We start from the raw sequence: 27,605 nt of genomic DNA on the forward strand, positions 1-27,605 counted from the left end.
AAACAAGTAATTTAATACACAACATTTATAGAAGACACAGAAACTGAATGCCCAAGATTACACACATATTTGTATAATAAAAAGAATAATTCAAAATTAACATCCTCACTAAGCAATATAAAAACTTGCGAACTTAGGAACATGATTCTTTTTAAAAAATACAAGAGTCTAACAGATTAAACATATTCATGATTTAATACTTGACATTTAGAGACAAAAAAACTGAATGCCCACGATTACACACATATATTAAGAAATAACATAATACAAATAATACAGTCATCCACATAATCATTAAAAGCTAATATTCTCATCCAGCAATATAGTAAAAAAAAACCTTCAAAATTTATGAGTATTTGTTTTTCTTTTTTAATTGCAAGTCTACAGTTAAACAGGCTAGCGTTCAATATATAACATTTATAGAAGACATAAGAGCTGAGTTTCCACTGTTATATAAATTAATAGTTATAATATTAACAAATATACATACTGAGTATGAAATAAAAAAAAAATTATTATGCTCCTGTCTTCGGAAAAATACCACTTTCTATGAATTTAAAAAACAAGGATATAATTTGCTTAAACGTTTTTACATTCAAGTTCAGCACATCTTACAATCATGTCCAAAAATTAAGGATAATTCAGAGTCACGCGGAAATTGGATTCTAAAATGCATGCATCACCCGTAAAATGACTACACACATCTTCAAAAATCATATTCAAATTGCAGGAAGACACCAGATGACACCGATAGTAAGTCACAATGATGAGCAATAACCGCATAGTTCATTGCAATAACCGCATAGTTATGACACGAAGGACGCATTTGGATGATTTTTTACGTGGTAGAATTATAGGTCGTCTGGAATGTGGGCGTACCCAGCTGGAAGTATCCGAGGAACTTGAAATCGACCAGAGTGTCATCTCCAGGCTTTAGCAACGATTCCAAGATGATGATAATGTGAATAGACGTTACAGCACAGGTCGTTACCGAGTTACAACGCCGAATGAGGACCGGTATTTGGCAGTTACTGCCAAAAGAAACCGACGGAGCACAGCGCCAGACCTATCTCGTCTTCTCTCTTCAGCCAATGGTATGACAGCTTCAAGGCAGACCGTGCACAGACGCTTAGGACAGATTGGTTTATATGCTCGTAGGCCTGTCAGATGTGTTTCACTTACTGCAACTCACTGTCGCCTGCAGTTAGCCTGGAGTAGAGAGCATGCATTGTGGACACCGCAACAGTGGGCTTATATGATGTTTTCCGACGAGTCCAGGTTTAGCTTGCAGTCTGATTCTCGCCGGACTTTCATATGGAGAACGCTAGATACCCGTTATCACCAAGAGAATATCATTGAATGACACCGTTACGGTGGTGCAGGATTGCTTGCTTGGGGAGGAATTATTCTGAATTCCAGAACTGACCTGCATGCTCAAATTGGAACCATGACAGGCCAAATCTATCGGAACGTCATTCTGGAACAACATGTACGTTTGTTTCGGGGCGCCATAGGCTCAGAATTCGTGTTTATGGATGACAACGCTCGTTCTCTCCGTGCAAACATCGCAAATGAATGCCTTCGATCGGAGGATATCACTCGTATGGACTGGCCAGCATTCTCACCGGATTTTAATCCAGTAGAGCATGTGTGGGACATGCTTGGCCGAAGAGTTGCAGGCCGTCAACCACTTCCTACATGTCTACCGGAACTTCGGAGAGTATTGCTTGATGAGTGTTGTAATATTCCTCAAGATCAGATCGCTAATTTGAAACTGAGCATGCCTAGGCGTTGTACGGATTATATTGCATCGTCTGGGAGATATACTATGAATTAACCATCATACTAACCATGTAGTATTGGTTTTTGTAAATAATTTTTTTTTTCTCATTTGCTCCAGGGAGCAAAAAAAAAAAAAAAAAATCGCAATTTTTATAAATGATATCAAACATATAGCATCCTTTTTGCTCTTTACCTTTTGTTTAATAAATAGGCTTTACAAATAAGTCACATTTGTTTTGCTTCTGACTCTTGCTTTTCCTGAACTTGCATTATCCTTAATTTATAGACATGAGTGTAATATAATATGCTAAGTAACTAAAAAAGTCGTATTTTTTGTCCAAGCTAAAATATTATCTCAGCATGTTTTTTTTTTTGTTTTTTTTCGCTTTCTTTATTTTTAATTTATCTTTAGGGTTGCCACTGAAATCTGAAAAAAATTCCCTATGTTTTCCCTGTATGAATACATAGTATAGGGAACAGCACGAAGAGCACTTATGCACTAGCTATAATAGAATAATAATACCACTTGGTTATTATGGGTAGAAAAAGAAAGTGGAAACAAGCAACAATTCAACATTACCTGAAATAATACATTAAATGCATGTTTTATTTATATGCAGAAAAAAAATCAATTCCTTTTTATTCATTGTCAGGAATTTAGCAAGACAAAATTCACATGTTAAAGGAAAAAAGATACTGATCACTTACCTCAAGCTCTCACATTTTAAGTCACTCAAAATTAAGGACTCGAATGAAATAAAACCCAAAAAACATTCTTGCTATCATAATACAAACTATTTAATGATTACTCAACAAAAACACTAAATAAGCTTTTTTTTTTTTTTTTCTAAAGTATATATTTGTGCATTGATTTATCCAGATTCTGCAGATTTTTCTGTCATCAATTTCCTTTTTTCTTTTTGAAACAACTTAATTTGCGTTTGTTGGTTTCTCCCCCCCCCCACCTGAAATTTTTTCTGCTTTTGTTAAGTGTCATAATACATCATATGCGCTAATTTTGCATACTAAAGCGAAATACTTAAAATACTTAATACTTTCATAAATATGGATCATACACGGATCAATTAATGAATCTAGTTTCAGGTTTCCTACAAACATATTCTTGCTGCAACTAAATCCACTTTCCACAGCCTCACTGCCATGTGACAATACATGAATTATTTCAACGATTTCTCCAAAATCGGGAAATTCTAAAGAATTTCCTAGAACTAGAATAGAAATCATCTAAATGAATATCTTCATGAAATTAATCAAAAAAAAATTTTTTTGTTTTGTTTTTTTTTTACTTTAGTTTTTTCAGGAAAATCAAGGAATCTGCAAATTTTGAACATGCAATGGGAATTTGTACTTTGGAATAAAGAAGTTGGTGTAAATCAAACATTAGTTTTTTACATAATATTGCATTGTTTTTCAATAAACATCGATTTAAATAAGATGCAGCGTTTAAAAACTGAAAAAAAAATTTAGCTGCATTCATCACAAATATAAACTACTGAGCTTTTTTTTTTTTTTTTTTTTTTTAAATTTTCAATAGCTCAACTTATATTCAAGTAGCTTATAGTCACTGCTCTAATGTCGGTATTTTTTCGTAGTCTTGGATAATGGACTGATCTATGCAGAAAATGGCAGTAAGTAGAAAAGGGATAAGTTTCCGCGGTTTAGAAGTCGCAAATTGTTTTTTTTTATTGTTGTTGTTATTGTTTGTTTGTTTTTAGAGTTATAGCGACGACTTTTTACTCTTGCACTGTTTGAAGATATCGAAATATTTTAGATGAAAAAAACTAAGAAATTTAAAATTACCTGCAATTCCTCTGTTTTTAAGGGTAATTTCAAAATTTCAATTTCCGCTGCTTTAAAGATTGTTTTTAAATTCTCTGTATTTTCTCAATGTCCCCGGTGTCGTCGAAACCTTAATCTCTATGTATCAAATAAATTAAAAATTTTGGTATCATTTTTAAATTATCTATTGCCACATTTTATTTTGAAAGGGAGATAAAGTAAATTATGCCGACTGACATTTCAGGTTTTGGAAAATGGTAATGCAAAAGATTTGAATTTTTCCGAAATTAATTATTTTTCAAAACAAAGATCTTTCGTATCACAGTTTATAAAGGAAAAAGTTTCATTGCGATGGAAAAAAAGGTCTCTATAAATAAAAGTTTGCTCATACTTGTTATTATTGCAAATATGTCACCAAAGAATATGAAAGATTAGGATAAGACGTACATAGAGAAACATATCAAGGAAAATGTCCGGTAATGAATATATAAAACACCAATGGCAATGGCAAGAGGATATTTAAAAGAACAAAAATTATATGCAAGGCATCAAGAGAGGGTTAAAAAGAACAAATTGTACTTAATCTGGTCAAACACTATTTTATAGACAGTTTTCAAAAACAAAAGAAGGAATAAAGTTTCAATACTTATTCTCATAAATTGCAAAACTTAGAAGGCAAAAGGTATTATTTCCTTTGATCAGCAATGTATGAATACCTTCGAAAATATGTCATTTAAAAAGAAATGACATTTTGGCATATTTGTATAAATACAGTAGCACCAGGAGAAAGAGGAAATTCAAACAATTAGAAATTGTATTTCTCTTCACCCTGAAATCCTTATATTTATGACAATATACAATACAAAAACAATGCATTACTCCATAAAAACCGATACTTGTAGATTTTAGTGCAAAACCATAGAAGTAACTTGTTTAATACTCAATATCTGAATGAAAAAGAACGACCATTCAAAGAGGTACAAATATCTTAACATATGATTTAAAACTGAGTTTAGAAATGTAACAGAGGTAATTTCTTACAAGATGTTACTGAAAAATAATAACTTCTGAATATTATTTATCACCAAATCCTTCACATTGCTGCTTCTTTCTTGTTCTTTATTGTAGAAAAACTGCAATTTCACAAGAAGTTCTACTCCGATGAGAAATAGGAATTGTTGATACTCAGGCATGAACACCCCCTTTCTTAAAATGGAGACTCCCTGAATTTATTCATTACAGGTAAGCTCCACTTTAAGAACGGGCGCCTTCCTGCTTATCCAGCAAGTATGAAGAACATTTGACGATGGTTCTGTACTAAAGTTTATGAGCATTCTTGCTACACATTCATTCAGCAGAATACAGTTCTCATGAATAATTTGTTAAGTAATATTTAAAGATTTGCTTTTTTATAAAGATGCTAAAGAATTTAAAACTCAGTAAGAAATAGCATTAAAGTTATCTATATTTTTACAGAGGCATTATCAATAAACAATCCGTTTAGAAATATAGTGTAAAAGAAGCCTTTGAAAGAAAAAGAAAAAAAAAGAGCTTACTTCATCAGACACATCAAGTGCATGTAAATATAAAATCAAATTTCTTCTCATTAAAATTTCATATGAAATAAACACAATAAATAAGATCTTACTTCATCAAAATAATTCATAAGTATTCAATACAAAATCGAGATTCATCTTATCAAAATTTCATATTAAACACAGGAAGACAGATGTGTTTTTTTTAATCTAAACTTACGAAGTTGTATAACTGTCACAAAGTTTTAATCATCTCTTTTAACTTGCACGGCTTAGGCATTTAACACAGAAGGCAAGGCGCATCTTTAGTTTACATCACCTGCGACTAATAAAGAGTGAATCCCTTCCTTAAAGTGATGACGCCCTGAATTCATTCAGCACAGGTAATCTCCACTTTAAGAACGGATGCATTCCTGCTTATCCACCAAGCATGAAGAACAAGCCGGCTGGTTATGAAGAACAGCATCTCCACATTCTTGCTTCACTTTATCTAAGCAGAACACAAAGCTTGCAAATAACTTGTTCATCGATAATTAAAAATTTAATTTTTTTATAAAAGCTCCAGAAAAATTTTACAGCTTTAAAAATGCATAAGATATATTATAAAGAGTGCGTATTACGTTACGAGGTGTTATAAATATCAATTTCGTTTAAAAGCATAGCAGTGTAAAAAATGTCATTTCAAAGAAAAAACAAAGACTTACTTCATCGGAAACTTCAAAGGCACTCAGATAAAAAAAAAAAAATCAAGATTCGTTTATGAAAATTTCATATGAAATAAACACACCACAAATAAGAGATTACTTCATAAGAAACTTCCAAAGGCTTTAAGATAAAATCAAGTTTTATATCATAATTTCATATGAAAAAAAAAAAACATAGACACAAGACTGGAGGTGTGTTTTTTTAATCTTAACTAACGAAGTAATATATATATATATATATATATATATATATATATATATATATATATATATATATATATATATATATATATCATCTCACAGTTATTGTCGATTCTTTCTGTAACTTACACAACTTACTAGTAAATACAGATGAAAAGATGAATCTTTCGCTTCCATCAATTGACTCATAAAGAATGAATTCCTTCCTTAAAATGAAGACTCCCTAGATTCATTTACAACAGGTAATCTCCACTTTAAGAACGGATGCATTCCTGCTTATCCACCGTGCATTGAAGAATCTTCATTTTGGCGCTGGCTATGAAGAATAGCTTGTCCACATTCTTGCTTCTAAGTAGCACGCAATGCTTACAAATAACTTAACGACAGATATTTGAAGATCCACTTTTATTAGAAAAGTTTAAAAACAAATTTAAGTTTTAAAAATACATAAAATGCATCATCAAGAGTGGCTGAATGTATATAGAGGTGTCGTAAATATCATTTCCATTAAAAAATATAAAAAACAAGATCTTACTTTATTAAAAACGTCAAGGGCATTCATAACTAAAATTGCAACATCAAAATTCCATATGGAATAAACACATCACAAATAAGAGTTTACTTCTTCAGAAACATCAAGGACATTCACATATAAAATCAAGTTTTAATCAATCAAGATAAAATCAACTCTTCATATTAAAAAAATTAGAACGAAGTGAATTAGAACGAAATTAAAACGAAGTGTATAAATCATAAAATTTTCATCAATTTCTTTTCTAATTTGAAAATCTGATGTATAGATGAAAAGACGCCTCTTTCGCTTGCATCAAATGTGACATATAAAGAGTGAATTCCTTCCTTAAAATGAAGACGCCCTGAATTCCATCATCACAGGTAATCTCCACTTTAAGAACGGATCCATTCCTGCCTATCCACCGTATTGAAGAATACTCAGGCATTTCTTATGAAGAACTGTTTATCCACATCCTTGCTTCACTTAGTCTCCACAAATTAGAATGGTTACAAAATGTTTTTGACTGATAGTAGAAGATTTATTTACTGCAGAAAAGCTTCAGAAAAACATTAAAACTTAAAAATATATAAGATGCAATTATAAAAGTGGTTGTATGAAAATAGAGGCGTTATAAACATACAAATGCAATAAAAAAGGGGGAACAATTTGAAAAAGAAACACAAAGCTCATTTCACCAGAAATTTCGAGGGCATTCAGATATAAAATCAATATTTATCTCATCAAAATTTCGTATGAAAGGAACACATGGCCACACAGGATTTGTTTGATTTAAACATGCTGAGTAGTATAACACTCAAAGTTTTAATTCATTTTTTTTATTCGTACGACTTGCATATTTAAAATAAAAGAGAAGACATCATTAGTTTACATTAATTGTGACACATAAAGAGTTAATTCCTTCCTTAAAATGGAAATGCCCTAAATTTCTTTATCACAGGTAATCTCCACTTTAAGAATGGATACATTCCTGATTATTCCACCAAACATAAAGAGCAATCTGACGCTGGCTATGAAGAATAGCTTATATCCACATTCTTGCTTCACTTTATCTCAGCAGAACTGAACGTTTACAAATAATTTGTTAACTGTATTTAAAAATTTGCTTTTTTTTATATAAAAGCTTCGAATTTTTTTTTTTTTTTAAATACAAAAAAAGGTCTCTTTAAGAGTGGCTACATGTAAATACAGGTGTTATAAACATCCATTTTCTTTAGACACACAAAACTGTAAAAAAAAGTTATATAAAAGGAAAAAAAACAAGATACTTCGAGGGCATTCAGATATAAAATGAAAATCCATTATTAAAATTTCATATGAAATGAACACAACATCACACACACAAAATAGAAGAAAAGACGCATTTTTCGCTTGCATAAATTTTAACTCGTGATGAGTGAATTAATTTTGATGGCTTTTATAATTTAAAAAAATTATAGAATAGAAAATTCCTAAAAAATTTGATTGTTGTGTGAACAGTTACAATGAAAACTATTACAGTTTGTAACATTAATAATTTTAAAGTTTAAGTTTATTTCAAACAGTTTGTCTCAGCCTGTAAATGCACTTGGATTGCAAAAATTTTCACATTAGAGTAGTGTACCCCTTCCCCCAATACAAAAGGGGCAACTTTTTAAAAATTACACAAGAAAAATAATTATTAAAATGCAAAAAAATTTTCAAGATGTGTCAAAACTCGAATACTAAAACTATTCAAATCTTACAAATAAAAATGTCGTCAAAAAATAAAAGCTATCAGAGTGCTATTTCGTCCTTCCAAGAAAAGAAGAATAACTTTTAACAATACTTTTTTTATACTGAAAAGATTCTCGCGTCAAATGTTATTAAAAAAATAGGTCATACATATATCAAACGTTATTATACTTATTGAAAATTGTAAATTTCCGCTGAGAATAAAAATTGCAAAGAAAAAAGTAAGGTTTTAAAAAACTTGATATGCATAATGAATTGGATTCTACCCCAAACTTTGGTTACCATTGCAGAAATAAAAAGGGAGCTTATTCAATCTTTGTATATAAAACAGTCAAAATGTGGGTAAATCGATAGCACAAAAGTTTCTATCATATACACAGGAAAAAAGTCAGCTTTGCTTTAATTCTTTTTAAAAAATGGGAGAATGTCATCTTCCTACATTTTTATAAGTGGCGATAAGATATATCTTCAAATGTAATTTTTTCGAGGCCATTTCTTGAAGTTCCCCACGATGTACAGGCAATAAAATGAGAAATTATAAAAAATCATTTCTTTTATTATATTTCTTACAAAGCAATTCTTCTAGAAATGACCGAAACAAATTACGACAGATTTCTTTCATACAATACCACAAACTAGCATAGAAATTATACAAATTTAAGAAAAAATAAGCACTATGAACATTTAAGACAGTAAAAAAGGGTTATTAATTTTCATTCTTAACACAAATTGAAATATTAGAGAAGAAAATCGGAGCATTTGTCGATATTATATAATATATATATATATATATATATATATATATATATATATATATATATATATATATATATATATATTCAATTTCGGAATTCTACAACTCAAACTTTACACACACACACACACACACACACATTTTTTTTTTTTTTTTTTTAAGAATACAGCAAACTCAAGTATTTTAAAAATGAGAATAGTGAGACCAAACAGTATGCAAATTATATCAAAATAATATGTATCATAAAAATAAATATGCATTGCATCATTATACAGAAAATAATATTATATAAGACAATAGAAAAAGATTTAGATATCAGAAAATTGAAAAAGTAAACGATGCAATAATGTATTTTAAATACAGAAGTCTTAGCTGCCGAAAATAAAGCAATTCAATAAGCATATTTTGAATTGTGATAAGGCATGTCTACTCCTATAATTCACCGTTTTTTACTCTCTATCGAAATTTTTAAAAAATCCCTTTACACTCAAATGTATTTGCGCGGACAGCCGATAAAAAAAAATACTTAATTTTTTCAAACTTTTTAAAGTATTACTTGAAATAAATAAAACAAAAAAAGTATTCATAAGTTTAAAAAAAAATAATAAAAAAAATAATGAAATTAAAATACAGTTTCAAAACACAAATGTATTGAAAGCCAAATGCGTATTCTAGTTTCCTTTCCTCCCCTTTTTTTTCAGTAGACATGATCCCGAATTTAAAAAATTTATTTTATCGACTTCAGACAATCTAATGCAATTGTCATAGAAAGCCGTTTTAATTTAATTAAAAAAAATAATAAAATATATTTCATCAACAAACCTTTAATTTCCTTCTAGCGTTGAACCTTTTGAGTTCTTCCACAGTCTGAGAAAGATGCCTTTTAGGAGCACATCGTTCTCTACCCTTAAAAATTTCAAATATATATATATAAAAAATGAAAAATAAAAATGTATGCAAAGCTAGATTGCACTAAATTGCAATCTACAGCGAAACCTAAGAAAATCAATTTAATGCTATAATAGCCTGTCTACTATACGAAAGAAATATATCTCACCTTGATCCACCAATGTTGTAAAGCTTCTTCTACAGTTATTCTGCACATAGGATCAACTGTGAGCATTCTGCGAATCATATCTTTCGCAAAATCACTTACGGAATCCCAGTGCCGCCCAGAGAGCTGCAAATACAAATTTTATTTGAAATTCGTTTAAAATACAATAATTTTGTTATAAATAGAATCTAGAAAGACTCGAAAATTAGAAAATCCAATAATCGAATTTAATGGATGGCGTATAAAGGAGGACCGTTGACACAAATAAAAAGTTAGTAACATATTTAAAATATTTTTTCCGTTATATAACGCAATTAATATATTGCAGAAATAGTACAATAAAATACGAGTAATTAATTTAAAAGTTGAAAGTTATTTTCAAACGTTGTAATTATTTACATAGCATATCGTTAAATTAAAATTATTCTGAACTCAGACGCATAAAAGGGAATGCAAAAGTTTAGTTTGCTTTACATTGTCCTCTCACTCACCCTCATATAACCAGAAAACAAAATTTTAAAATAAATAATTTTGCAATTGGTCAAATATTCTAAAGCTAATTTAATAGTAAAAAAATCAATTAAACTTTTTCGAAAGTACAATAATCTAATCTGACCTCGCATGTCAAATAACAATTGAAACCACGACATAATAATCGATTAACATTCAGATAAAAGCATTACAATTTCTCACTACATTCCATTTTCCAAACACTAATTTTAATAATAAAAATGCTCAAAAATTTTCACATTGTATCAATTTTTATAACTTTATTCTAAATAATCATCATCTTGTATATAAATTCTTGAAGCGCAATTCTTTGAATATCCCAAGGAATAATAAAGTTCTTTTTAATATTTTAAATATAATAGTAGCAAAATGAATTTTAATGAACAATTTTTTTAAAAATTCTGCGCAATAAATATAATTCGAGAAATTATAATCTAAGGAACCAACAAAATGAAAAATATCTTTCTGTTTGGCTTAACCCAAGTTTATGTAAAAATTTAAAAGCTTTCTACAGTTGATACTATTGTTGGTTAAATGTTTCTGATTCCATCCTCATCTGACAATTTTGTCATCTATCCCTTCACTAATTCCTTTTTCAGTTCCATATTCAAATTTCAGTTTGCTCATCTCGATTAGACTAAAAATTCTGTTTCTGTAATTATATTTCCTCAAAGGAAAAGAATAATACATGCGTACTGATTAACTCAAGGTATACAAAATATTTATATTACTAAAAGTGCAATTTTTTTTAACTCCATTCAATAAATTGCTGGGAAAATGGAACTTGAATACATGTATTTTAATATATATACCAAAAAAGTAACAAGAATTAAAATTGAATGTGGAAATACCAAAACTATTGCATTTCGCACGGTAATATCTACTGATACGTCTTATTTAACAGGTGAAACACACATTTTACAGTTATAACTAATGAGAGCAATACTAGTGATATATCAGGTAACATCTGTCAGGGATGTGCAGTTCAGGATGCAAAAAATACTTGGTCATACCGTAACTCCTAAACAAAAGCAATCAGTTTTCTGAATATTCCGCCATTAGGAAAACATGTCCTCATTAAGTACGCTTTCCCTTCCACGGAATAATGCTTGCTTTTGCCCACTCTTCAGCCTTCATTGTGAGAAAACATTCTTGGCCGAAGCCAATTACTCTACCCGACTTGAATAGCATTTTCTCTTGCTTTGAGAAGACAAATTGTTGGCATTGTTATCTGACAAATGATGTAGATAATACTTATCAAAAATAAAAACTTACAGTATTACTTTCAAAAGCCAACAATGCGATCCCCTCCCCCCAAAAAAATTTTATTACCTGCAATTACAAATAAGGATACAACATGAGTAGGTACAATTATTTTTATACAACTAAAAGAACTTGGCTATTAATATATTTGTATAGTTAATTCTTCCAAAACTGTTGAACTTTCTGAAACGCAGTGTTATAAATTGTCAGAATATTTATAACCAGACAATATGCATAAATTGATTCTCGGCGTTTCTAAACTTTTAAATCACACAAAGATTTCTAAAATAAAAACATATTAATTTGATCTTACATTCTATAATGATCAAGATTGAAACTCATGACTCTGAATGTGAAATTAAGTTATCAGTGAAACAGGAAGATTCTACAGAATTAATCACTGTGAAAAACACAAAATAACTTGTGAACTGTTGTTTCCACAGACCTGGTTAATGTAAGAAATACAAGCATTAAAGGTACACTCTTTGTTGCTCTTGACATACAATTTATACTAATAATTTTTCTCATAGAAGAATCAGATATATAAAAATTTTATTACTTGGACATAAAACTAGAGACTTACGGAAATAAATTTAATAAAACCAAGTGTCAAAATTTTTTTTAAACTATGTCTCACAAATTGTCATCATGAATGCTTGACCTATATAATTTGGTCTTTGTTTTATTTAGAATTTTGAGAAATTTACACTTGTTTTTACTATTTCCAAATAGAATACAAATGGAATTGATGTACAGAAAAACGAATCACAGATTTTAATGATAATCGCATTATTCATTCCATAATACAATTTTCAACAAATGGAGTTTCTGGCAATTCCACTTTAAGAAGTAATAATCATCTGTCTAATTTGTTCTCTCCACAGCAAGGTAATTTTGTAATAAGCAAATCTATCTATATGTCCGTGAAGTGTACATATGAGCACGATAAAAGAAGAATGCAATGAGATAAACAGATGAAACTCGATTTGTTGTTTTATTACTGGGATTTCAGATCTATCAAATTTTGGACCAAATCTGTCAAAGGACTGGCAATCTACCAATCTAACTATTCGTTTATGAATCATGGCGATCATATATAATCGCAATAAACCTGCTGAGTGAAATTTAGTATATGATCATTATTCTAGAATTAAAGGCATATCAAGTTTCTAACGTACATGCATCAAATGAAGAGACACTCTATACAATATATGAAAAAGTTAACTCCAAAACACCACAAACATGGAAAATGAATTTTGATGAGAAATCTTAATCTTAAATTTTGGTTTAGTTTAATTATATTAACGTCCAGTTTTAAAGCAACACTAGGGCTATTTTGGGACGGACCTCGTAATTTTGAACCGCGGTTAGATGACGAGGACGATACCTGAGCTGGCACCCCCTCTCCATTCCACACCACACCTGCGGGAGGACGTTTGGCCCGGACGTTTAACGTGCACCAGACCCGCTTACACAATGATTCTTCGGTGGAATCGGGTCTCGAACCTGAAACCCTCCGGTGCCGAAGCCGAGACCTTACCACCAGGCCACCGCGGCCTCTTAAATTTCGGACAGAATGGAGTAATGGAAGGATTCCAAAACGCATATTTAATTATCTAAGCATTCGTAAGAGTTGAAGGAAAAACTCTCCCATTGGTTTCGGCAGATAATGTATTACAATCGCTGAGAAATATCTTTTGAAGTACTACTAGACTTCGAGTTGTCAAGCCGTCACTGACCAGAACAACTGAAAATCCTTAATAAAATATAAGTATGGCTAATAAAGAGATAAACATAAAAATCTATATTTCCACGACAGATAGATAAAATATTTGTTTCTAGGAATGCATCGATTGCAACAAGTTTTCAATTAAATAGGACGTGGATGCTTAGATTCGTTTTAAATATAAATTCTCTTAATACAGAGTACTAAATATCTGCATTTTAAATCTGATAAAACATTTCAACTACTTTTAAATACTTTTGGATTTTACTCAGGTCTATTTAAAGGGACAGAATGATATACTACGTAGAGTTCAATCTCGTCTACAGAGAGTTCCATAACTGTGAACATAGTTTCAATTACACTAAAGCTATCCATGTACAAAATTTCTTTAAACCGAAGTCATCAAAATAAAAAAACGTAAAGCTCGTAACTTTCATTAAAAAGTCTAAATTTCAGTATTATAAAATGAAAAATGACTATCAAAGCTAGAAGGGAGAAATTATGACAAAAATATTTTTAGGCGCAATCATTTGTCGAAATATTAGCATTTAATTGTAATAGTTATACCACAACGAATGAAAAATATCTCAATTAAAAGTTAGCAGGTATGTTATAATGCATGAATGATAATTCTTCAAAGCTTGTTTTAAATACTCTGAACAGAATCACAGATACTAACAAAGGAAGGGCACGGATTGGAAAATGGAATTCGGAATGGAATTTAAAATAATGGTAGTACACCTTTAGGATATTCATTCTTTAAAATTTTAAAGCGCAATAGCCAGTCAATTCCGAGAAAATGGCCCACAAACATTCATCATAACTTATATATTAGTAATTTCTGATCGTCGATGAGTTCTCTGACAGCACAGTCACCAAACGCGGTTTCTGTCCTCGACTTTTTTTCTTTTAATTTCCTATCCAAATTAATTCAAATTAACATTTTACAACTAGTATTACTATGTTTTTCATTTTGTATATAAAAATTAAAGTTCGTTTTCCTAATTCCTCAAATTTAATTTTTAAAAGAAAATCATCAATTTAGATACAGCACTTTAAAAAAAAAATGTAAAAATATTTTAAGTTATTAATTTAACTAAGTAACGTGAATTAAAATATTTGTAATTTTTTTTATGTAAAATTATGTTCATTCGCATGGTATTTGAATTGGAATTATAAATTAATTTTTAAACGTTAAAATATTTATAAATGTAACTTAAAAGATTATAAATAATTTAAATAACTATTATCTTAAAATATCAAAAGTTTTAGATATCAATAATATCAAATAGACTGTTCTAACTCAATAAAGCCGTTTTTATATCGGAAATTAAAGAGAAAAGCTGATATTTATTAAATATGCCAGCAAATGTTCCCGATAAAAATAATCGAAACGAAATATAAAGCAAGTTTTAAGTTATTGAACGGATGCAAATTCGGTACGAAAGATGGTACAAAATTTTCAAAAATATGAAACTGTATGTTTGGTAATATGCAAAACCTTCTCAAGAAAGATATTTTTGAAAATAAATGAAGCTTGTTTTTTCAATAGATATATTAAATGTTGCTTTTCTGAACAATCATTATTTAGTAATTGAGCAAAATGTTAAAATGTATTTTGTTTCTAATGCTTTTACGATAACTATCATTCTGGTTCTTTTATGCATTGAAAATCAAGGAATGTAGAATAAATTTCTAGAAACATTGAATAAAATTTTTTCATGGTGTTAGTAATTATAATTAATATTTATCACCATTTACTGCACATTATATCTGCATATATTTTTCTCAATAAAAATTAAATTATAATTTAAGCATTAGGCGAATGAACTTTTATTTTTGATTAAAAATAGTAACATATTGAAAATTACAATATCTGTAAGGTTAATTTAATTTAAATATTTTTTTAAAAAACACAGCATCTAAATTTATAATCATCTAAAAGTTACTTTAAAATTCAAGATTGGAAAACGAACATTAACTTTTACATTAAAAAAACCCTTCAATTAAACCTATTTGTAAAACATTCATTTGAAATAATTTGGAAAGGAAATTAAAATAAGAAATGCGTTGAGGACAGGGTCCTGGTCTTGCGGATATGAAGTTAACGCAATATCGACTGTCAATAATTAACACAATATCAATTGTCAGGAAGCACAGCAGTATTTAAAAATGATCAGCATATAAGCTATGCTATAAGTTTGAGAGGTATTATCTAGGAATTGGTGGGTCCTTGAGATTTAAAATTTTAATGAATGACTATCCTAAATATATACTACCACTGTATTAAATCCCATCCCAAAATCAATTTTCTAACCCATGCCCTTCCCTTGCAAATACACAAAAGAATCCTAAAGAGATATTAATTGTGACTAAATTGTTTTGCACATCACATTAAGTCTAGTAACGTATAAAACTTAAAAATATCCTCATACATATAATTTCAACAAGAAGCCACATTTAAACAGATTATCAAGAGACAATACACCTAAATTTTAACAGCTACTAACAAATTTAAATCATCCAATACAGAAAAACAAAATTACCATACAAAAAAAAAATTCAAGCGTTTTTTCTAGCGCAGCATATCAAGATAAAAGAAAATTTCAAATAAATAATTAATAAGGAAAGAAAAAGAAAGAGAGAGAGGAATAGAATAGAAGAGGCAAGCGCAAATAAAAATTTAATGTAACTAAACTGCAAAAAAGCCAACCTTCAATGATGTAAAGCTGATAGATTTGAAAGAGAGATGAAAGAGCAAAGTGCAAAGTGAAAGAGAGCAGGAACTAGCCATTTAGGGAAGCAGCCTTCCCACTTGGCTCATACATTAAGTCGTCCACTGCAAATATTCTGGAAAAGACGCTCTTTGGTCCCCATGAATGGTAATGTTCCACTGAGCAATGTATATAATAAAACACCACAACTCCAAATATCAGCAGGTTTCCCATAAGACTGCCTCTGCACAACTTCTGGTGCCATAAAATGAGGTGTACCAACACGACCTAAGAAAAAAAAAAACTTTTTAAAAATATTTATCATAAAACATGAGAATTTCATAACTGTAGAAAGAGTTGCTTTAACTATTAAATTCTCATAAACTTGAAATAAAATTCTATAAAAGATCTCTAAAGATAAATATTCAATATAAATTCAAAATAATTTACCAAGGGATATTCAACAATTGTGTTGCAGAGTTGAAAATTTGGTCCAAATGTCATGTAATTGTTTATAAAATCTCATTTTGGTTGTATGTGATTTAGAGATGGTTAATTTTGCAGCTGCATGACACAATTATTGGTAGTAAAAATAGGAAATGTTTTTTTAATTTGTTACAAATTAGAATATAAAGTATATAAAACTTAAGCTAAATACAAATTAAACCTCAAAACTGCTTCAGAAAAAAACTTATTCACAAGCTGAATAACATACCAGGGTTAACTAATTGGTTTCCAGAAAGTTGTACGGCGACTCCAAAACCACCTAATTTGACAGGAGCCGAATTTTCTTTAGTAGCAATAAGGACACTCTGTGGTTTAATATCACGATGAATAATGTCATTACTATGGCAGTAACAAACAGCTTCTAATATTTGACGAAGATAATGACTACAAAAAAAATAGATAAAATTATTTTATAGAAATAATTTATATATATCCTGTGTTATGCAAAGATTTACATTTATTTAAAGATAAACCTTTCAACTGCAAAGGATTCAAGATAAAAATATTGAACCAATGTTTCCAATTAAGTGTTGCAAAATTATTTGAAATATATAATTAAGATTTCATAAAGATTAATTTTATAAAAGATTCATGATTTTAATTGATACATAAATCTGTATTTTTGATGTAAATAATATGAATATTGTTTACACATAAAATAATGATTTTTGAATGAAGCGGAAAAATATCTTTTTAAGCACATGATAATATAAACAATTTCTTACGAGTAAAAAACATTTCTTATACCTTATAAGTATACACCTTTGCAAGTACCCGACAAATTTGAATGATAAATTTAGCGAAAAGAAAAAGCATTCAAGTCATCGTTGTATATTGTGAAAGTATTAGGCAAGAGGATAATTGTGGGTACTATAAATATTTGATTTTGATTTTTTTTAACATTCTCCTTCAGAATAATTCATTAAAAATTATCATGATCCGATTAAACGATATGCAAAAAATTTCAAAACTCAGTGGGATAACTTAATATATGAGAAATACTGCTTCAAAAACATTTCAGGTAATTTATATACGAATAGTTTATCAGAGTTGGATACATTTTGTGAAGAATGCTCACTATTCACTTAATGAATTTTTAACATCTATTTCTTCTCATTATACAGGATTTCTCAAAAACATTGACCGCGGCTTTTATTTCTTAAATACTGATTATAGACATATGCTGTAAATTACAAAGTTGCATAAAAAAGGGTGTAAAATGTTATGAAATCGATTAAAGTTTTCAGGGGATTAAACTTCAAAAAGTACAAAATTTAAATTTTTATACGAAACCCGTACAAAAAAAATTCCCAATGAGTAAAATGTGTCCCATCCTCTAATAAGGTCATGTAGAAAATTTCAGCAATTTATCACAAAAAGTCTCAAAGATATGAAACTACATAAAAGCTGACTGAAACTACTTTTCGAATCCTGGATATGAGTCAGCAAAGAGGAAAAATCATGTCGTATGCTCGTGTTTTAGAGGTCGTACACACATTAACAAAGAAAGTAATGATTGAATAAACAAATAACAATTTTGCTATTTATTGGTTCAAAAGTATTAAAAATTTGTAGAAATAATAACTTAAAGGAAAGATTACAAAAGTTTTTTTTACAAGTTCATTGACTGTGCTAATTTTAAGTTATATTCTGTAATTCATGATATAAAATTTTAAAGTATTTTTCAGGAAGCATAGATTTTAAAATTTGTATTTAAAACTAAAGATATAAAGCATATTTTATTTCCTTATGATGCATTCCTATGTCGCGTCATCTGCACTGAAACTGTAAACATTTGCATTTTAATTTGTGATTGACCCTTCATCAACTTTGTTTTAACATATTTTTGAGAGTTTCCATGATAAAATTCTGAAATTTTGTACATGACCTTATTAAAGTATGGGGCACATTTTACTTATTGGGAATTTTTATTTGTACGAGGTCCGTATAAAAATTTAAATTTTGTATTTTTTAAAGTTCAATCCCCTGAAAATTTTAATCGATTTCATAACATTTTGCACCTTTTTTTACAGAACTTTGTAATTTTTAGTATATGTCTGTGATCAATATTTAAGGGATAAAAGCCGTGGTCAAGGTTTTTGAGACACCCTGTATAATATGAAGTGCATCAAACAAATAATACTAATAGCATGAAACAAATTGAAACGTACCTTGCAACTGCTTCACTGTACACAAAACCAGCTACAGCTCGCTTCACAATTTCAAAACACAAATCTGAACCCTCCATGCTGTAAAATTTAATAAATTGAAATTAAATTTTGAAAGCATAAAATGAATTTCATGCATGTCATCAATAGTACACTTGCTATACGTTACCCTTTTGCATTTATTATAGATAGCAAATACACTCGTGTCCATAAATTAAGGATAACTGAGTATCACATGGAAATCAAACTCTAAAGTAAAAATTTCACCTGTAGAATTATCACACACATCTTCAAGAATAATATGCAAATTACAGGATGCCATCAGATGACGCCTATAGTACATCACAACAGCACCAGTAAGAGAGGGTATATAAGGAATGGTGACAAGGAAGTAAAATTGTTCACAAGTGTTCTGTAAGCCGCTCAGTGCCATAACTGAATAGTTATGAACAGAGGACCATTTTTTATGTGGTAGAATTATAGGACGTTGTAATGTGGGTGTGCTCAGATGGAAGTATGCTAGGAACTTGGAATCGCCCAAAGTGTCATCTCTATGATTTGGCAAAGATTCCAATATGATGGAAATGTCGGCAGACGTTGAAGTACAGGTCATCCCCGAGTTATAATGCTGAATGACGACCGGTACATAGCAGTAACTGCCAAAAAGAAACAGACGGAGCACAGCATCAAACCTCTCTCGTCAGCTATCTTCAGCCAAGTGTACGATAGTTTCAAGGTAAACCATGTACAGATGTTTGGGACACATGGTTTATATGCTCGCAGGCCTGTTAAATGTGTTCCGCTTACGGCAAGTTACTGTCACAAGCCGTTAACCTGGAGTAGAGAGCATGCAATGTGAATATCGTCACAGTGGGCTTGTGTGATGTTTCCCTACGATTCCAGGTTTAACTTGCAGTCTGATTCACTTCGGAATTTCATAAGCAGAACGCCAAGAATCCGTTATCACCAAGAGAATATCATTGAACGACACCATTACGGTGGCGCTGGATTGCTAATTTGGAGTGAAATTATACTAACCTCCAGAACAGATCTACATATTCAAATCGGAACCATGACGGGTCAAATTTAGCGAGACATCATTCTACAACAGCATGTATGTTTGTTAAGGGGTACCATGGGCCCAGAATTTGTGTTTATGGATGACAACGCGCGTCCCCATCGTTCAATCTAACGATATAACCCGTATGGAATGGCCACCATCTTAACTGATTTGAATCTGACAGAGCATGTGCGAGACATGCTTAACCGACGAGTGGCAACCCATCAATCACTTCCTACAAGTGTAACCGAACTTCAGAGAACTGAGTGGAGTAATCTTCACAAAGATCAACTTGATATTCAGCATGCCTAGATGTTGTACGGACTGTATTTTATGGTCTGGGAGAAATACAAGGTATTAACTATCATACCAACCATGCAAATTAAGTTTTAGCAAGGGAGATATTTTTGTAATTGTTCCAGGATATCATACACACACCATCTTTTTTGTTCTTTATTTTTTTTAATAAGCGGCTTTACGAATAAATTACGTTTGTTTGTTTGTTTTTGAACCTTTACTTGCCGGAGCTGACATTATCCTTAATTTATGGACATGAGTAAATATTCATACATTTATAAAGAAATTAAACATAACATGCTTTATACACGTGATTCAAATCTTTTTATGCTGCCCAAAGATAAATATATTAAACCTCTTAAAGATGCAAACTGAAAAATTCATTGGTTTTAAGTAACACAGTAAGAATTAAAGAAAACAATAACATAAATAGAGAACATTGTATTTACAAATTTCAAATATTGGTGAATGCAAAAAAAAAAAAAAAAATGTTTCGATAAGCGACATTCTGACTGAATTGTTTTTTTAGTTTTCCATGCACTCAGTAAGTTCTTAATATGAGACCCAAAATTCTGCATTAAACTGCAAAAATCAATCACTGAACTCTTAAAGTCAATTTCAGAGCTATTGGAGAAAAAATTACCTAGCAGAATCATGTTGGCTGGAAATTCATACTTCCCAAGCAATCAGAATTATTTAAAAATATATCATTCATTTCTTACTGGTTAAATTCATGCATAAGTAAAATTATATTGGAATTCAATGTCCATTTCTATCCCCCGCCTCCCTCTTTCTTTTACCTAAAATATTTCCTTTTCAATTTCTTAAGCACCTACCGTGAATACGTTAAAATTAAGATAAGATCTTGTTATGACAATTACGTCACTTTGACTCCCGAGTCTAAAATAAACAAAAATGGATATGAAATCCTCTTTGACATCTTTAATAGCCTTTTATTTCTTTCAATGTTTCAATATGTGTGCTGAAGAAAATATACTGTGTTTCTTTCTAAACTATAATATCCATTATGCTAAAAGCAGTTCAAATGGCGAAACTGAAGCACTGTTCCCCAAAAGCATATACTCAAAAACAAAGACATCACACAGACGCTTCTCTAGTCCTAAACTGTTAAGTTGTAAGTCGAGATATCTCAACTAACAGCAATAAAGAAACTAACTTATAACTAAATATGGCACTTTGAAGTTGCAAATTCAAGAAATCTCGATTTGTTTTTGTTTGTTTTTGTTTTTTTTTTAATGAGCACTGGTACTATGTTATCGGCAATCAACATCTAAAAAAATGGCCATGCTCGACGCCATAGAAGCATTGAAAAGAAATGGACAAATTTATCAGTGAGCAAACACATGCATTATTTTATCAATTAACCCACGCGAATTCTGTCATTTTAGACATTCTGTGCTTGTAATAAGAAGAAAATCGTCTTTGAATTTAAAGGCCTTTCTAAAATTGCTCTGGTTTAAAACAACTATTTTTTCTATAAATAAATGTTATACAGGACTTTAAAAAAAAAAAAAAAATTGTTAACAAGCTGACAGAAATGCAGCTCGAAATAAATCTCTATTTTTTAAATCCGTTTTTACTCTTTCATTGCATTCCGGACTATTTCAAAAACTTCAGATGTATGTTCATCTTTAATTCAGTGGCACAACTCCCGATACTTAAAAAATAAAATTCTTCAGCCAAAAAGGATATACAACCTTGGAATGTTAACTCTGAAAACAGAAATATAAACCAAAACAAAGCAGCGAAACGAAAATCATTTAGAAGTCTGAGTATAATTATCGCTCTAAACCTAATCATAAAAGCATTGGAATACGAAAAGGAAATAATTAATTGAAAACGTGTAATTTCAAATTATTATTCATCCATGTTTATGAAAAAAAAAAAATGCGCATCATCTGTTATTTCCTTCAATAGCAGCTACAGTTCCTAGTGTTTAGACAACTTGTCATACCTCTCATATGTCTAATAATGTGATAAAGCCCGACTAAATAAAGAAAAAAAACTATTTTGTTGAATTTACAGTGATAAAATGATGAAGTAACCGAAAAGGTTTTATTTGGTTGCAGTTTAAAATGAGAACACAAGAACTATACTTCGATTGAATGTGCGGTGTCGATCCAAATTAAGATGCAACTTTATATCAATATCAAAAGCACCAATGAACAAGAGATCCGTTATTTTCTCTGAAAAAGACACTAAAGTAATTGAATTTGATGGAACTGTTTTAATGGCAGTAATCCGTAAAAGAATTTTATACTAAGTGGAACTGGAAATTAAGAAAAGACCAGTCATCACCAAATTCCAATAATGGTTTAAAAAGCGGATATTTCAAACAAAAATGACTTCTAGAAAATTAAGACTGAAGGAATGGAAGGAAGATTAAATTTTTATATTCAAGATTTCATAAAGGATTGTAAAATCCAATCAAAACAGATTGTTTATTCCTTTCTAAAAAAAATAAAAATTTTAAAGTATTTTTTTTGACGTTTGTGGGTTAGTACCAGTATTATCAGTTGCACGATCGTACTATTTTGTTAGTTTCATAAATGATAAATAAAGACAAGTTGCAAGAAATTTTCTGAAAAACCAAAGATGGAATGAAGTGAGCCGTCACAAATTACAAAGTTTGGAAAAGCAGACTGGAAGAAAAATTAAAACTCTCCGAAAGGATAATGGCTTCAAATATGCGATGGAGAATATAAAACAATTCTTCAGAAGTAAAGTATTTCAACTTCCCAACAACATGGAGTAGCAGAAAGACAGACTCGCACAGTCGTCAAAATGCTGAGCGTATTAGGACCACCTTGTTATTTCTGGGCAAAAATCATCTACATTAAGTGCGACACAGAATTCAGCTTCATGCAAACTTTTCGTTCTGGTTTTCAATCAAATCAAAAGTATCACATTTCAAAGAATTTGGACAAAAGACGTATTGCTGCATAAACGTTTGAAAGTCAAGTCAGAGCCATGATTGTACACAGTGCGTCCCAAAATTATATGAATATAAATATCTGTCCAAATAATTTTTGACAGATAAATAATAAATAATAATTTAGAAATAACAGTTCAAAAAGGGACTAAATAATCGCGAAAAAAATAAGTATATGGAATCAGCGTAAATGCATTATACCAAGGAAATATACAAGGTGATCAAAATTAAAACACCCCTACTCTGAGCTCTCTTTACAGCGAATTACTCAGTGTGAAGACTCCAAAATTGGTGAACATACTATTCAAGACACGGGGAGACGGAATGCGAGAAATAAAATAGTTTCAGAAACACCGACAGATGGCGCTGTACAACAGAAAGCATGCTAAAAATATACAAATAATGACACAAAAAATATGTGTTATGGAAATTTTCCTTCTAGTTTCTATTACTGAAATGAGAAAAAGAAGATAAAAAAGTGTAGAAACTGAAACTGCCATTGTAACTGCAATTTCGCACTGTAAGCACAAAAATTTGCATAAATCCTTGGTTTGCTACTACTGTTATAGGCATGAAAGAGATAAAGGTGGGAAAATGTCATTCTTATCAGCGATGGCTTCGCGCTTTGCTTGTGAAAATGTTTTATGAAAACAAAGGAAATGCTGTAGCTGCACTTCGAGAGTTTCGTCGACTTTAGAATTTAAGCAAAGAACCAGCAAGTACCATGCTCGAAAATTTTGTTGTAACTCAAATGCAACAGCGCCAATGTCTTGATTCAATTTTCTTTCTGCAAAATGAAACGCCTCCATACATTGGACTCTGTGTACAGCAGTTACTTCCGCAACATTTTACTAATGATAGAGTAATTAGTCGTGCGTGGCCAGCAACCTAACCATCTCGTTTTACACATCTTAATCCCTGCTATTTTTTGGCTTTGGGGATATTTAAAAAATCCTGTTTATCAAAGACATTTGGTAACATTGGCAGATTTGAAAGACAGAATCACTCAGAATGTGAGAAGCATCTCAATCAACCAATTAGAACCCGCAGTTGAACAAGAGTTTTGTAAAATTCTTGTTTAAAAAAATAAGTTGTCTCAAAAATAGACGGACTTCCGAGTATTCGACATTGAAATTCAAATTTTACATCCAATCCTTTGAATTATCTTGATAATCCTTTCAGGCATGCTTTCATCTGGTGTTTGAAAAATGTGCCTCTATAAGGAAAACCAAATATGCTCACCTTGTTGCTTTGATTCCAGAACAATTTAAAACTGACACTTAAGCATACTCCATTCGCGCAAGCACTCCCCAAAGGTTTAAAATCGGATTGAGATTTGGTCTGATAGATGATTTAAACATCTTGTTGAGTAGGTACGAATCGACACACTGTCTTATTTGAATTTCCGATTTTCCTCTCTCAAGATGTATCCAATTGAAAACAGTGGGCTTTTGAGCGCATTTTGATAATTCTCAGCGCGTTGTCAACCATTAAGGGAGACAATGTCCGTTTTTCCGTTGAAACAAACACACGCACACAGCTTTTTGAAGACGGAAAAATACTCGCGATTCTCATCACAGATCGTGCCAATAGCATGCGTAGCCATCAGGAACATACAAATTTATTTATTTATTTATTTCGTCTCTGAAGAAAGCAGTTAATCATTGATCTGTCTAATGTATGTGTTTTTAAGAAGAAAGCGTGTCTTTCTATGGCGCAATTTCTGCACAGGTTCCAACACATTTTACGATAATTACTTGCCTGCATGCAGCGGAGAACATTAAATCTCGAAATAGGAAACGCCAAGGTTCTTGCAACTTCACGAACCTGATAGCTCACAAAATCATGTCTCCGTGATGATTTTCCTGGTCGACCTGAGTCCTTTTTGAAATCACATTTTAATAGAATTTTCATTAACTGCAGATAATAAATAGAATTTCATTAACTGTAGATTTGCTATACTTTATTTGTTTAGAAATATCAGAATTTTTAACATTTTAAGTCTTTAAACACCAAATTTTAGACATACCATTGCAGAAAATTGAAGGTTGTGAAGCATAATCTAAAAATCTGAGGAACCAATAATATATCAACTCAGAAAGGACTTCAGATGTCAACAGTATGAAATCATACACAAGATTTGTCTTCAAATATTCTAAAACTGGAATTCTTTGAAATTAAAAAAGAAGAATTGTTGCAATGTCAACCACTGAAGCTGAATGTATGGCTCTCTCTGAAGCTACAAAAGATATATTTACCTACAAATTGAATTTTCACATCCAAAAAGGCTGCCAGATTAAAAATCATGATGTTTAATGAGAATCAATCTCCAATGAAACGTGAAAAAACGTTTTATCATTCTTATCCTCTTCTAAGTGTGAAGTTTATGAAAATGGTTTGCTTTATTCAAACTATTTTCTTTTCATGAAATACCTACCGATATACTAACTAAAAGTTTAAATGCTTAATGGCTTGAGTTATGCTATGAATTAATTGAATCAACTTGTAAGTAAACATTTGCATTCATACATATTCATGTTAATATTGTAATTTAAGGCATAATGCTGATTAGAATGCTATACTGTATTTGTGTTTAAATTGAGATAAGCACTGAGAAGAGAATTGTTGGGACTTAAGGCTCACTAATACTCCCTCTTTTACATAAATTCCCTTTCTACTTAGTAAGCTGCTATTGGTTGTTACTACACACATGCAACAAAATTAAAACAAGAACTTATTCTACCAATTTTATCTCTGACTTCTGACGTGAACCATGATATATGTATAGAGAGGAATATGAAATCTTTCCTTATGTCTTTAATAAAGTTTCATTATCTTCAGTGTGTCTATATGTATTTTCTACCAATAAACTGCTTTTGTTATGAACTAACCTGCAATAGTTATTGCAATGCTCTACAAATTATATACAAACCCAGATGAATAAATTATAACAAAAAACAATTTATATAATCATTTTAAGCCCAAATTGTACTTACGGTTGCATAAATAAAATCATGTACATTTAAAAACAGAATCAGGTAGAAAAAATGAAGAAAAGGAGTTGAATTCTTCCATTATTTTAATTAACATTATTCATGACAAATTGCAATTTAAGATTTAAGAAATTCAAAATTAAATAGTAACTTAAAAAGAGAAAAATTGATAAAAACAATTAAATTCCAAAATTTGAAATGATTATTCAGTGGAAGTAAAACTTGAACTTACAATTCAAAAACCATATAAAGCATCCCTTCTGAACTATATGTTTCCAATAATTCAACTATGTGAGGGTGTTTTAACATGTGACATATAGTAGCTTCTCTTTTTAAATCTGAAAAGTAAAAATTTTTGAAAAAAATGAATTTAAGTATAAATAATTTTCAAAACAAACAATGAATGACAAAATTCAAAGCAGTTTTCGAAAATTTAAAAATAAAATTGAAATTTCACCTTCTGTACTAAGACCAGGATACGATGTAAACTTAGCAACATCTACTATTTTAACAGCAAATTGTTGACCCGTAGTTTTATGGATGCACCGGCGAACTAAGCTAAAAGGACCCCTGAAAAATAAAATTTAATTTATAAGTTGAATGCTAAAACTAAAATATGAAATGTATAACTCTAAGAAGGAGGAATTTCCTAAAAATAACATAACTACTATAGATAACAGATTCTATCTTAAATTATACCCAAATTATTTGTTATAACTGTGTCAAAACAGTTATAACAAATTTGGATAGGCAAAAACATGATGGCATGATATTTACGCAAAAATAGTAAATCAAGATATTTGAAGGCTTACAGCAGAAGAAAACAAAACCAAATTTCAAATGTAATGCTCTCTCTCTGTTGTAGAATTTATATTACATATATACTGTAGTCATAGTTTTCAGGAATTTTTATTGCCTGCAGTAAAAGTCATCGATCAAAATTGATCTTAATATCACCTCACATAACAAAAAAATTCATTCTTGTTGCTGTTTTATTTAAATAAATAATGACAGCCAAAAATTTGAGAATATTCTCTGTAACAATATTGATGAATCATTGATTTTTGTTATATATCCAGATACAACCAATCCAACATATTTTTCAAAACATTTGTAATATTTAAAAACAAGATATAAATTAAAGCACTTAGTATGATTTGAAATGAAAAGAAAAAACAAATTATCCGTAAAACTATTTAAAATTTCTTAGAACTATCCTAATGAACCTTTGCCATGGTAGTCTGCCATGTTAACTGATTTGAACATCTAAGTCAAAGTACAAGCTTTCCGAATTTTTCTTAAAATTCGTATTTAATGAAGGTGTTAAAGAAAAGTAAAA

At 30.2% G+C, this 27,605-nt stretch overlaps 1 protein-coding gene across 1 annotated transcript in view; it reads right to left on the reverse strand.

The window, feature by feature from the left end:
• The window catches only part of LOC129958409 (peripheral plasma membrane protein CASK-like), a 117,062-nt gene that overhangs the window by 49,767 nt on the left and 39,690 nt on the right, over positions 1–27,605 (reverse strand). Inside the window, exons 2-8 of the mRNA XM_056070890.1 lie at positions 26,724–26,836; positions 26,499–26,604; positions 18,967–19,044; positions 17,004–17,179; positions 16,401–16,576; positions 10,079–10,201; positions 9,844–9,927 (exon numbers count right to left, since the gene is read on the reverse strand). Of these exons, the coding sequence (XP_055926865.1) occupies positions 9,844–9,927; positions 10,079–10,201; positions 16,401–16,576; positions 17,004–17,179; positions 18,967–19,044; positions 26,499–26,604; positions 26,724–26,836 (856 nt within the window). The remainder of the gene's footprint in view (positions 1–9,843; positions 9,928–10,078; positions 10,202–16,400; positions 16,577–17,003; positions 17,180–18,966; positions 19,045–26,498; positions 26,605–26,723; positions 26,837–27,605) is intronic.

This window comes from Argiope bruennichi, chromosome X1, assembly GCF_947563725.1.
Source record: "Argiope bruennichi chromosome X1, qqArgBrue1.1, whole genome shotgun sequence".
NCBI classification, from domain to species: domain Eukaryota; kingdom Metazoa; phylum Arthropoda; class Arachnida; order Araneae; family Araneidae; genus Argiope; species Argiope bruennichi.